This window comes from Trichosurus vulpecula, chromosome 3 (genome assembly GCF_011100635.1).
Source record: "Trichosurus vulpecula isolate mTriVul1 chromosome 3, mTriVul1.pri, whole genome shotgun sequence".
Lineage (NCBI taxonomy): Eukaryota > Metazoa > Chordata > Mammalia > Diprotodontia > Phalangeridae > Trichosurus > Trichosurus vulpecula.
Genome location: NC_050575.1, coordinates 288,455,985 through 288,469,145, shown reverse-complemented (window position 1 = coordinate 288,469,145; position 13,161 = coordinate 288,455,985). Strand labels below are relative to the sequence as shown.

The 13,161-nt window shown below is 40.3% G+C and overlaps 1 protein-coding gene across 1 annotated transcript in view; it reads left to right on the top strand.

Moving 5' to 3' along the window:
- ACOXL (acyl-CoA oxidase like) overlaps window positions 1-13,161 on the top strand; it is a 531,229-nt gene that overhangs the window by 96,580 nt on the left and 421,488 nt on the right. Inside the window, exon 9 of the mRNA XM_036753019.1 lies at window positions 891-1,023. Coding sequence (XP_036608914.1) covers window positions 891-1,023 — 133 coding nt within the window. The remainder of the gene's footprint in view (window positions 1-890; window positions 1,024-13,161) is intronic.

The following is a 13,161-nucleotide window of genomic DNA, read 5'->3' as shown; positions in this document are numbered from 1 at the left end:
TGTGGTCCTGCCTGCTGGAGACTCTGCTCATTAGCCTAATGCCAAGGGAGCTAAGGAAATAGATCAACACTAGATGAGGAGGTAGATAGGTGAACTGGAAAAGAGGACGTGTGTTTCTCATATTTCATAGAGAAGAAGTGGAGAGTCAGTCACATGTACAATTGAATTTGATGAGGAGAACCAACCCTAGAGACTGAAAACAAATTGATACTGTCATAGGCACCTATGAGATCAGTACGTGGCAAGTACACCAGGGCCAAGAATGAAGCTTCAGTGCACAGGAAGGCTGGCCATTGGGCACACGAGTGCTTTGAGAGGCATCAATCAAAGCCAGATCTTGAAGCAGACTCCAGGGAAATCCAGTGAAATATTATTTCAGCAGGACTTCTACTGACATAGCAGCCCTGGCCACCTCAGGCATTTCTGGGGGTAGTCAGAGGGAACCAGTTTCTATCTTTCTTGGACTACTCTAAATCAAGTCAGAAGTTAGAGGTAAATCAAATTAGTTCTTAGCGCTAACCTAAATCAAGTTAGCTGTTAATACTTTTTTCTTCTTCATTCACTCACTTCTCTGTATACTAATATATTCCCTCAATAGAAAGTGAACTCTTTGAGGGAAGGGAATATCTTCCATCCTTGTCTATGTCCCACAGCTCCCAGCATAGTGCTTTGCACATTGTGGATATTGAAAGAAATGCAGGATTGAATTGAACTCATCGGGGATATGCCAATGATCTCTGGATATCATGTTACCTGACTCTCTCTCTCTGACGGGAGGATACACCTGAAAGAATATGCCACTGTTGGTTCCAATGGATGATATTTTTAACCATGTGAATTTTTTTATGACATGAAACATATCCTTCTCTTCTCTCTCTTTTCCTGTGTAGGTTTGGTTCCGTGGCACCAGATGGACAATATTATTCACCCATTAAGAACAAAAGTGAAAGATTCAATGTAATGTTGGCAGCTTTGACACCATCCCGATTAGCTGTAACTTTCCAAGCCATGGGAGCAATGAAGGTAGTTTTACTGGCATTTTTCAAGTGCATATGCAAATGGTTCTCATCTCTGCTTATGAATGTTCCCTAGTTATTACTGTATTGAGACCACCACACTTGGAGGCTGAGTAGCTCTTCAGAATGTCAGGGCTGTTTAGGTCAGTTGGTTAGAGCCTGGTGTTAATGAGGCTAGGATTAGAGATTCGATCCCCATCCAGGCCAGATGGCTGCATACACAGGAAAATTTTTGTTCCTCGGCCACAGATGCACCCTTAACGCCAGCCATCTGTTTCACAGATGTGTGTTTTATAGATTAGGAAGGGCATTGGGTAAAAGGGTGCGGATGACTCAGTATAAAATCATCACCACTACTGGAAAAACAATGGCGAGCTCATGCTCTATTTGTGATGGGTCAGCAGAATCCTACGTGTCGATCAGCACACTTTTATTTCATTCTTTGGGGTGGTCTCATTTGCCTGTGGTGGTGTGATGATGTTTGCAGGCACATCTCCGAGTTGGATTTGTAGGGCTTAAACTCTAGAAGATGGTCAGTTTCCTCCAAGGTCCTAGGGCTGCACTCATGGAATTTTAGATTCTTAATGCTAGATGACACCAAGAAGTCATTTAATCCAAACCCCCTCTGAAGCAGGGATTCTATCCTTGACATTTGCATAATACCTGGCAAATGGTAAATGACAGACAACTCACTTCTCCCCAAGTAGCCTATTTCATTTTTGGGAGGGGTGATTGGAACGGATAGGGGAATGGTTCTAATTGTTAAGAAGTTTTTTTCTTTATGTTATGTCTTCCTGTAATTTCTAGTCATTGTTTTTATTACTGCTCTCTGGAACCAAATAGAATAAGTATGCCCAGCATGGCAGCACGTGCCTGTAATTCCTGCTATTGGAGAGGCTAAGGCTGGTGGATCTCTTGAGCTTGGGATTTCTGAACTGTATTGCTCTAAGCCTATTGGATGTCTGTGCTAAATTTGACATTAATATGATGAGCCCCCTGAGAATGGGGCTGGTGAGGCCACCAGGTTGCTAAGGAGGAGAGAATTGGCCCAAGTCAGAAACAAAGCGAGTCAATCATGGGCCAGTTAGGATGAGATTGGCCCCATGAGTGTCTCCTATACTTTTAGCTCGAGTGAGCTAGGGAGACCCAATCATTTTTAAAGCAAGTATACATTCTTCTGCTCCCAGTTCTTTAAATGTTCATCAGCTTGTAAATCAGCAAAGAATCTATAATTTCATTAGTGTGAAGAAGTCCCAGTGTAGGAATTCTCTCTAGCAATCTAGATAACAACCTATGTACAATTTAGCAGATGTGTCTTGGGACACATCTCAGAGGTTAAATGACTTGCTTAAGGTCACATCAGCAGTGTCAGAGATGGCATCTGAACTTAGATCTTCTGATCCCAGGCCTAGCATTCTCCAATATATAAAGCCACATCCAACTTGCCAACATCCTTCCTAAAAAGTAGCATCCAGCATGGGCCTGACAACAGAGGAGCTAAGAGAATGGGGAAGGGCTCTGAAGTTATGCTCACAGACAAGTGTTGCCCATCTTGTGACGCAGCATCTTTACTACCCAGCCTTTTTGGTGTCAGTTTTGCATCAAGACCTCTTACAGCCTATGCAGTGGCCCATTTCATGAAACTCTCTGCAGGGACACACATGACACAAAACGCAGACAAAATCCCCCCAAGTAACCAGGTTCTCTGGAATTGCACTGCCATGTGCCACAGAGGTCTCACTTGACTCTCTTGCTAACTGCCCTTCCTGATAGCAGAGCTCTTCAATGTAAAGGCCAGTTAGGAAATCCTGCCCAAGAAGCAAGCTTAATGTAGTCTGGCTACAGGAAACCTCAGCCAGAATTTGAGGCTGATGCCATCACCAGGGTTATTGCCAACAGCTGCTACCATCGCATCCCACAGATTTATCCATAAGCATTTATTAAGCACCTTTGTGCCAGGAGCTATGCCAGGTGCGAGGCAAAAACCATGAAGTTATCCCTCCTACCTTCTGTCATCTGAAAATTTGACACGTATGCCACTTGTGCTTTAATCTAAGACATTGATAAAAATGTTAACCAGAATAGGTTATTGACAACAGCTGCTACCATCCTATCCCACAGATTAATCTATAAGCATTTATTAGGCACCTTTGTACCAGGAACTATGCAAGAATGCAAGGCAAAAATCAGACACAGCTTCGACCATCGAGGACTTTACATTCTGTTTGGGGAAAATGACTCATCCCCAGAGAAGCCAATAGAATATACTAAGGAAGGAGGAGTGGGAAAGACAAGATGAGAGAGTTATTTAGGATAGGGACATCAGGAAAGGCCTCATCTAGGAGGCAGCTTTTGAGCTGAGCTTTGAAGAGAGCTAGGGATTTTGCTAAGTAGAAGTGAGGAGGGAGTACATCCCAGAAATCAGGGACAGGCATATAGACAGGGATTGGATTGTCGTTAGTCAATAAACATATATTAATCACCTACTGTGTGCCAGACACTGTGCTAATCACTAGGGATACAAAAAGTAGCAAAAGACAATTCCTGCCCTCAAGAAGCTCTCAGTCTAATGCCCTACATGTCAAATAGGAACAATAGTGAGTAGGCCGTTTGGGCTGGAGCACAGATTCTATGAGTGAGAGTAATCTATAGGGGTGTGCTGGAGCCGGCACTTAGCAGCTTCCAGGAGCTGATTGTTAAATTTGCAGTATGAGTATTTATACCTCAGAAGGTAACATGCTACAAATCAGGGCCTGTTTTTATTGTTTTGTTGACTTTCTGGACTTAAGAAAGTGATGGAGAAAATGTTGCCAATGCAGATTAAAATTAAAACTGTGACATATATATATGTATATATGTATGTATATAATTGTTTATTTTTTGTGTTTTTTGGAGACCTAGATGTTAAACATTTACCAGCACACCATTGCTAATAGGTACTAAGCCCTGGAAAGGTAGATTGGTGCTAGTTTGTGAAAGGCTTTAAATGCCAACCAGAGAAATCTGAATTTTATACTAGAAGCAATAGGGAGTCCCTGGGGATTTTTGAGCATGGAGTGGCATAGTCAGACACGTACTTCAGGAATATCTCTTGAGTAGCCATTGCCTCCTCTTCTTGATTGTGGTAACAAATTGAACTTTTGAACCCAAGTGTTGGATTTACTTTACATTTATCCCTGCTAAATTTCATCGTATTAGGACCAGCTAACACATAATTCCAGTCTGTTCAGATCTTTTTGAATCCCAGCTCTGTCATCCAACATATTAGTTATCCCTCCTACTTTCTGTCACCTGAAAAATTTGACATGCATGCCACCTGCACTTTAAGCCACTGATAAAAATGTTAACCAGAGTAGGTGCATGGAAAGGATCCTGAAGCATTCCATTAGAGACTTCTCTCAAGGGAAAAACTAAGTTACTGTGTCAGCACTCTATGATACTGATTGTTTAGCCACTGTCAACTGGCTATCTACCTACCTATTCTCATCTAGTCCAGCTCTCTTGTTCACGAGACTACTATGGGACTCTGCTGAAATAGTGGCACGCTAACTTTATTTATGGCATTTCTGTGATTCACCAGTTTGGTAATTTTGTGGAAAAAAAGGCATCGGGTTAGCATATTCTTACTGAATCCATGTTGACTTGGAATGATCACCCATTCCCTAAATGGACACAAGCCATCAGTCATCTCTTTGATAAAACATTTACACATTTTGTCAGTAATCGACATCAATCTTGCTTAGTTTGTAATATCTGCTCCAGTACTAATAGTATCTACTATATTACTGATAGAATCTACTACTAATAGTATCCGTTATACTGCTAATAGAATCTACTGCTAATAATATCTACTATATTACTGATAGAATCTACTACTAATAGTTGTAGAGAATGGAATCTGTACTACTAATAGAGTCTACTATGCTACTAATAAAATCTACTGTTTCCCCCTGTTTGAAAATCAGGAAATGTTTACTCATCTCCAGTTCTTCATGATTCCACAGAAATTACTGACAGTGATTTGGCAATTGTAGGCATAGCACAATGCTCCGATTAGCCCATATCTAGAGTCCTGTCTTCACATCGAGGTGCCAAATTTCAAGAAGGACATTGCTAAGCTATAGTACATCTGGCGAGGGTGATCAAGGTGGGGAGGAGAATAGAAATCTGCCAGGCTGCTTAGTTTAGAGAAGGGACAACTATTCAAGGATATGATTGTAACATCTAAATATCTGAAGGGTTGTCCATGTGGAAGAGGAATTATGAGACTTCTCTGCTTTTCCTCAGAAGGCAGATCTAGGAGGAAAGTTTCAGAGAGAAAGATTTTGACTTCAAATAAGGAAAAATTTCCTAACAATTAGAATTGTCCAAAAGTGGAATCAGTGGTTTCCCCCAAAAAGAGGTGAGTTCTGCCTCATGAGGAGATCTTCAATGGATGAGGCTTAGCCTTCTCATAGATCTTTTGTAGAGAGAATTCTTGCTCAGGTATAGGATGGCCTCTAATACCCTTCTAGTTCAGAGACTCGATGACATTTAGTTTGTTTGGTATCTTGGGTGTCATTCATCCAGGTCATATGTCTTGCATTCATTGAGCATGATGAGCTCTCTTACCACCTCCTCATTCATCTTACTTTCAAACTTAGGGTTTTCTGGGCAGCTTGGACTGAAAAACTCTTCTTGCCTTCTAAATCCTATTTGGCTAATTGGTTCCCAGTGCTCTCTCCATCTCAGTTTTTGCTCTGGGCAACAAAAACCAATGGAGAGGGAGATGAGACTACCTCATGTATATACATGATCCCAATGTCAACCCCTTTCGATGCTCCTTTTCTTATCTGGGGGAGCAGTTTTCCTTTGACCACTAACCTTGCTCTGTGCCTTAGTGGACTGGATGTCAACACGAAATTGCTAACGTATATTTAACACTTCTTTACTAAGACGTTCAGGCTTCCTTACAGTTTTATAGCCTGATTGCAGACATACATCTTAGACTGAAAAGGATGATCTTTAAAAAAATCAACAAGAACAACCTTAAACTTAATTGTTTCAAAAAAAATCAAATACAACATAAATGTTTTTGAAAACAGAGATATAATGTGATTTCCTTGTAAGTTGCTTAGAAGTTCTACTATAAACACATGTTCGGGAAGGAACAAATGATTCCACATCAACTACATTGTGTTCCTAATCCATTTGGGGTGTGTGTGTGTGTGTGTGTGTGTGTGTGTGTGTGTATGCACACATGTGTCTGTGTTTTAACATTGGTCGTCTGCTGCTAATTTTTGATATTATTCCAGGCCTCAGTCATACCTGCTTATATCACCAATGAAGAAACTGAGATAGCTTTGTAATGAAGTCACCCGTCCTAAAGTTAGGATATTGGCCAAAAATTAGGGAAAAGTTTTCCTTCCAAACTATATGCAATCAATCATTGCCTCATTTTCATAGCCACAGAAAGAGGTAAATAAGAGAAGCCATATTAGATTGGAATTGCATTGAGGGAATTGGCTGGAGAGAAAAATGATTCCAACTTTATACAAAACGGTAACAGCAATATCTACAAATCTGCAAGTTTGAATGATAGAATCCTTAAGAAAACCCTGGTCGTGTCTCTGTGAGGACGGTGTTGGAAGAATATGGGGAACACATGCCTTTTGAGTGCTATGAGGCCTAATCTAAGAATCCCCCACTAGTACCAATTTCTGTCTGTGTGGCAACATGAGAAGACCTCACGGATGTATGTTTTTCCATTTGAATAGAGCCTGTGAATAAAAGCATGATTGGAACGAGACAAGGGGTGAAGATGCTCCTAGAGAAAGACATGATTTTTCAATAGTCAGTTTTTAGAGAAAGCAAACAATGAGGTGGCCAATCAAAAAAAAAAGTAGATGATAATTAAAAAAAAAGAAATTCCCACCAGACTCCATTTACTTCTGCAGTGCAGTGGAAGCTGATTCCAGGGCCTAAGAATATATTACAAAAATCAAAGTATGAACAGTTTCTTTGTAGATAGTTTATAATTCCAATAATCTAGGTTGGGGAAGTCTCAAGGAAGGGGATAAGGGCAATTTTTGTTGCTCTGGGGTCTATAGTGGGGAAAGGAGGAGGAATGGAAGGAGGAGTGGGGAATCTTTTTACCCCTTGCTAGCTAGATTCTTAGTTCTGTTGTTTCTATGCTGTTGGAGGATTGCAAATGCTGTCATTATCCTTTAAATAAAATGCCTTGGAGTAAAACCCTTGTCACCCTACGTAGTTGGGGTCATTTCCCTTAAAAGATGCACACACTACCCCCTTCCTACCCCACTTCCCAAAGCTGCCTCGTACTCACTGATCAGAAATGACAATACTAATAATCAAACACTGACTCCAAGGTAAAGAGGTCGTAGGAATGTTTGAAAGCAGTCCTCTAAAAGTTAACTGCACCCTTAACAAAACCCCATGTGAAATAAATCCGATTGACACCACCATGAGCACCTGCCACCAGGCTCCCCCCACCCTCTCACTCCCCCTCTCTCACAGAAAGAGAGCTTGTCACATAATAATGGGATCTGGCCGGAGCTCTGGTGGACATCAGATCCATCCTCCACTTTTGTGGCCCAACTGATTTAATCAGCCATGATAGATAGTGACCTTGGCCCGTGTGATCTCATCTCGAATGTCTCCAGTGAGGATGATTTCACCACCTTTCTTGGCAGCTCCTCCACTCCTATGGCTATAACACATGACATATGTTTTCCCTGTTGAAACTTAAGCCTATCCCTTCTATTTTTGCTTTCACTGATGAGTGGGAAAATGGCCTCCTTTCTTTTCTTCTGTTTCTGTCATATATTAGGAAACTGTTACTGTCCCCTTTCACTCACAATGATATTTTTTTCCTCAAGGCCAGGCATGCTTAGTCCTTTTAAACTCTGCCCAGAGGTCTTATTTTTCATGGTTATCTCTCTTTTCCATTTCTCTTCTTGGTCCTTGAATGTTTTCTTTGAAAAGTTTGCCTAATAGGCCATCTCTCATTTGTATCTAGAATACCATGGCAGATTCAGTGATTAACAAGAACAAAAGAATAAGGAAATTAAGATGTATGGCCAGGAAAAGGAGGGAGATTTTTGGACCATGTTCAGAAATAGAGAAGGTATGTGGCAAATGGACAGAGGTGGGGGATCTGGGTGAAGAAGTAAAAGATACTGATATTTAAGGATTTGGGAAACCTGTACCCTAAGGTTTTGGGGGGGAGGTTCACCCCAAAATTGAAAGGGAGAGAAAACTTAACCTTACAATAACTAAGATTTACAGTAACAAAAACTTATTCCCTCAAATCAGAAGTTACCTGTTTCCATATTGTATTACATGAATCACATTTTATTCTTAATCCATAGCTACAGAATCTCTGAGCTAGGAAGGACCTCTGCAACTATCTGGTCCTATCCATGTGGTTCTCTGCTTTTTACTAATACAGTTTGTGAGTGCCTTTTGTCTTTACATCTTAGTCTTTTCCCTTCTTCCCCCTGCACCAAATTCTCCCTCATGGAAAAGCAGAACAACTGAGCAAAGCCATCTGATCCAGAATCCAGCATTCTGTCCTGATAATGCCTCATGTCTCTGCCGGGAAGGTGGAGGCATAATTTATTCTCAAGACCTTGTCTGGTTTTTCTTTGTCTTATTTAACTTCTTTTTAGCTCTCTTTTCACCTACATTGTTGCAGTCATTTTCTATATGGTTCTCCTGATTCAGCTTATTTCAAGTCATGTCTTGACACAGCTCTGGGCAAATTCCTTACCTTCTCAGGTATCCAAATAATTGGAGGGGAAATCACAGATGATATTACCCAAAAATGCTAGACGACACCATTCACTACTAACCCGTTTATTTCCTTTCTGATCCCTAAAAATTTTTCAAATGATCTAGACATAGAACCAAGACATATTTGATAAAGATAAGAAAAGAGAATCAGCATGCCTTATAGTCATATAACTGACCTAAAATGACATTTGCGGTCCAATAAGAAATGATAAGCAGTATATTAATAAATGGAGCAGCTAGTGCTGGGCCTGCAGTCAGGAAGACTCATCTCACTGAGTTTAAATCTGGCTTTAGACATGTACTAGTTGTGTGACCTTGGGCAAGTCACTTAACCCTGTTTGCCTCAGTTTCTTCACCTGTAAAATGAGCTGGAGAGGGAAATGGCAAACTACTCCAGCATGTTTGCCAAGAAAACCCCAAATGGGGTCATGAAGAGTCAGATACAACTAAAACCTCTGAACAACAACAATATTAACACACAGTGTAATAATAAAACAATTCAGTAAGAGACATGCGTTCAGCTGCAGGCTTTGACACTTACTTGCAGTGTGACTGTGGGCAAATTTCCCTCCAGGTCTTTCTCAGATTCATAATCTTCATCTGTAAAATGGGACCAATGTTATGTATCTAACAGGGTTGTTGTGTCACTCAAAGGAGGCACAATGTACAATGACCTTTGCAAATATTAAAATACTATGGCAGTTTCAGCCATGACCAAAGAAATTACAAATGACAAAAGAAATGACAAATACCTTTATCTTCTGTCATTCTGGTCAAACTGGGGTTTCTCGTATCACTGTTGAGCTCAGTGAACTGGTCTTCCTCTTGGATTCCTTATGAAGCAGTTGCACGAGATTTCCTCTGACAAACCTACCGATTTTAGTCTGAGCTATTTATTGCCAGCCAGTTGTGGTTTCTGAGGGTAGAGATCAGCACGCTTTTTGAAAGATCCTGGAATTTCACTTTGCATCATTTTCTTCCTTGGCCAGGGCTCAAATAGGTCCCCATAGAGCTGATAACGAAAGAACTAGGGTTCTCACATTCATCCTCAGTAATTCCCTGAGGCCAAGCCCATCACCTCATGACCACATCCACTTGAATGAAGAGTGGTTTTAACCACTTAGTGCATTATACCAAGTGGCAACCCTTCCTCACACCTTTGTCTGAAGTGTGCTGAAAGAACTTACTTCCTTGTGTGCCAAAGAATACCTGCTGCAGAACACTGAAAACCATTCAAATTCAGAAATGAGGTGAGGCTGGCAGTCTGTCAACAAGTAATTAAAAATATCTACTATGTGCCAGGCACTGTGCTAAGCTCTGGAGGTCAAATCACCAGGACTAAAGCAGCATTGCTAATAAAGATAAGCAAATATCACCAATATTTTCTATCATCCTGGCCTCTTTTTAGGAAGCCTAGAGGTAGTAAATAATAAGATGACGATGATGATGATGATGATGATGGAGACTTGACTTGTCCTTTTGTTGGTTAAATAGAACTCCCAGGTGAATAAATTCCCTCTACCAATGCAGTGAGATTTTGTATTCTCTATACTTTATGCTCAGTTATGACTATAAGGCATGCTGATTCTCTTTTCTTATCTTTATCAAATATGTCTTGGTTTTATGTCCAGATCATCTCAAAAATTTTTAGGGATCAGAAAGGGAATAAATGGGTTAGTAGTGAATGGTGTCTTCTGGTATTTCTGGGTAATATTATCTGTGATTTCCCCTCCAATTATTCAGATACCTTAAGGCTTGATCCCTCAGTGCTTTAAGAATTATGTTGCCTCCAGCAGCATTGGTTGATTTGCTCCCCTTACCTTCATCTTCTTTAGTACCATGAGAGAATGATACTAGAGCTTTTTTGGTCATCAGTTTAAATATGGAAGGAAACTAAGAAGTCATCTAGTCCTATTCTTTCATTTTATGGATGAAGAAAATGAGGTACAGTAACTTGAATTGATTTGCTCAAGGCCACCAAGTAGGGAAAACCATCAGACTGTACAAAACCATCAGACTATATGAATATGACTTAAGTAACATCCCTTAGGAATATGAAATGGAAGTGATGAATAGATTTACGGGACTGGATATGATAGAGTGCCTGGAGAACTATGGACAGAGGTTTGCAATATTGTACAGGAGGCAGCAACAAAAAAAATTTCAAAGAAGAAGAGCAAGAAAGCAAAATGGCTGGTTGATAAGGCTTTAAAATAGCTGAGGAAAGAAGGAGGAGCAGCGAGGTGCCTTCCAAATTGCAGTGCTGGAAAAGACTTTTGAGAATCCCTTTAACAGCAAGGAGATCAAATCAGTCAATATTTAAAGAAATTAATTTGGACTACTCATTGGAAGGGCAAGTGCTGAAGCTGAACTATTTTGGCCATATAATAAGAAGACAGGAAAACACCCTGATGTTGGGAAATATTGAAGGCAAAAAGAGGCTGGGGTGGCAGAGGATGAGATGGATAGATAGTGTCATGGAAACAATGAACATGAGCTTGGACGAACTTTGGGAGATAGTGGAGGATGGGAAGGGCTTGATATTCCATGGTCTACGGGGTCATGAAGAGTTGGGCATGACTGAACAACAACAAAAGAGGAAAGAAGGAAAGTGAAAGGTAAAGGAGAAAAAGGAAAAATATAGCCAACAGAATGCAGAATTCCAGAAAATAGCAAGTGGAGATAAGAAGGTTTTTTAAAGAATGAGTAATGCAAAGAAATATAAGAAAACAATAGAATGAGAAGGCAAGAGATATCTTCAAGAAAATCAGAGCTATCAAGAGAATGATTCATGCAAAAATAGGCGTGATAAAAGACAAAAATGGTAGGTACTTAGCAGAAGTGGAAGAGATTAAGAAGAGGGGGCAAGAATACACAGAAGAACTCTGAAAGATATTGACATTACCAATAACCATGATGGTGTGGTTACTGAACTAGAGCCAGACATTCTGGAGAATATAGTCGAGCGGGCCTTGGGAAGCACTGCTGACAGTAGGGCTAGTGGAGGTTATGGAATGCCAGCTGAGTTATTTAAATCCTAAAAGATAATGCTGTTAAAGTGCTGCATTCAATATGCCAGCAAATTTGGAAAACTCAATCATGACTGCTGGATTAGAAAAGATTAGTTTATGTCCCAGTGCTAAAGAGGGGCAATGCCAAAGAATGCTCAAATTACCAAACAATTGCGTTCATTTCACACACACCAGTAAGGTTATGCTTAAGATTCTGCAAGCTAGACTTTAGCAATATGTGAATTGAGAATTTCCAGAGGAGCCAGTTATTTTTCAAAGAGGTAGAGGAACTAGAGACCAAATTGCCAACATTTGCTGGATTATGGCAAAAGCAGAGTAGTTCTATAAAAAACATCTACTTTGTTGACTACACTAAAGCCTTTGACTATGTGGATCATCTCAAAGAGATGGGAGCACCAGATCATTTTACTTGTCTCCTGAGGAAAGTATATGTGGGCCAAGAAGCAATAGTTAGAACTGAGTCTGGAACAACTGATTATTTTAAGATTGGAAAAGGAGTATGTTGTCATTTTATTTAACTTATATGCAGAGTACATCATGCAAAATGCCAGGTTAGACAAATCAAAAGCTGGAATTAAGATTGCCAGGAGAAATATCAACAATCTCAGATATGTGGACAATACCACTCTAATGGCAGAAGGTGAAGAAGAACTAAGAAGCCTCTTGATGAGGGTGGAAAAGGAGAGTGTAAAAGTTGACTAGAAGCTTAACATTAAAAACAAAAACAAAAAAGCAAAACCTAAGATCTTGGCAACTGGTCCCATCACTTTCTGTCAAATAGAGGCATGATAAATGGAAGTAGTGTCAGATTTAATATTCTTGGGCTCCAAGATCACTAGAATTGGCAGCCAAAGCCATAAAATGAAAAGATGCTCCTTGAAAAGTAAGCTGTGGTGAATCTGGACAGTATACTAAAAAGCAGAGATGTCTTGCTGACGAAGTTTTTTATAGTCAAAGCTATGGTTTTTTCCAGTAGCAATGTGCAGCTGTGAGAGTGGGACCATAAGGAAAGCCGAGCGCCATAGAATCCATGCTTTCAAATAGTGGTGCTAGAAAGACTTTGAAGAGTCCCTCGGACAGCAAGGAGATCAGATTGGTCAATACTTAAAGATAATTCAGACTATTCACTGGAAGGTCAAAGACTGAAGCTGAAGCATGAACACTTTGGCCACATAATGAGAATACAGGACTCATTAGAAAAAACTCTGATGTTGGGAAAGATTGAAGGCAAAAGGAGAAGGGGGAATATCGGAGGATGAGATGGACAGATAGTATCATGGAAGCAATGAACATGAACTTGAGCAGACTTCAGAAGGTAG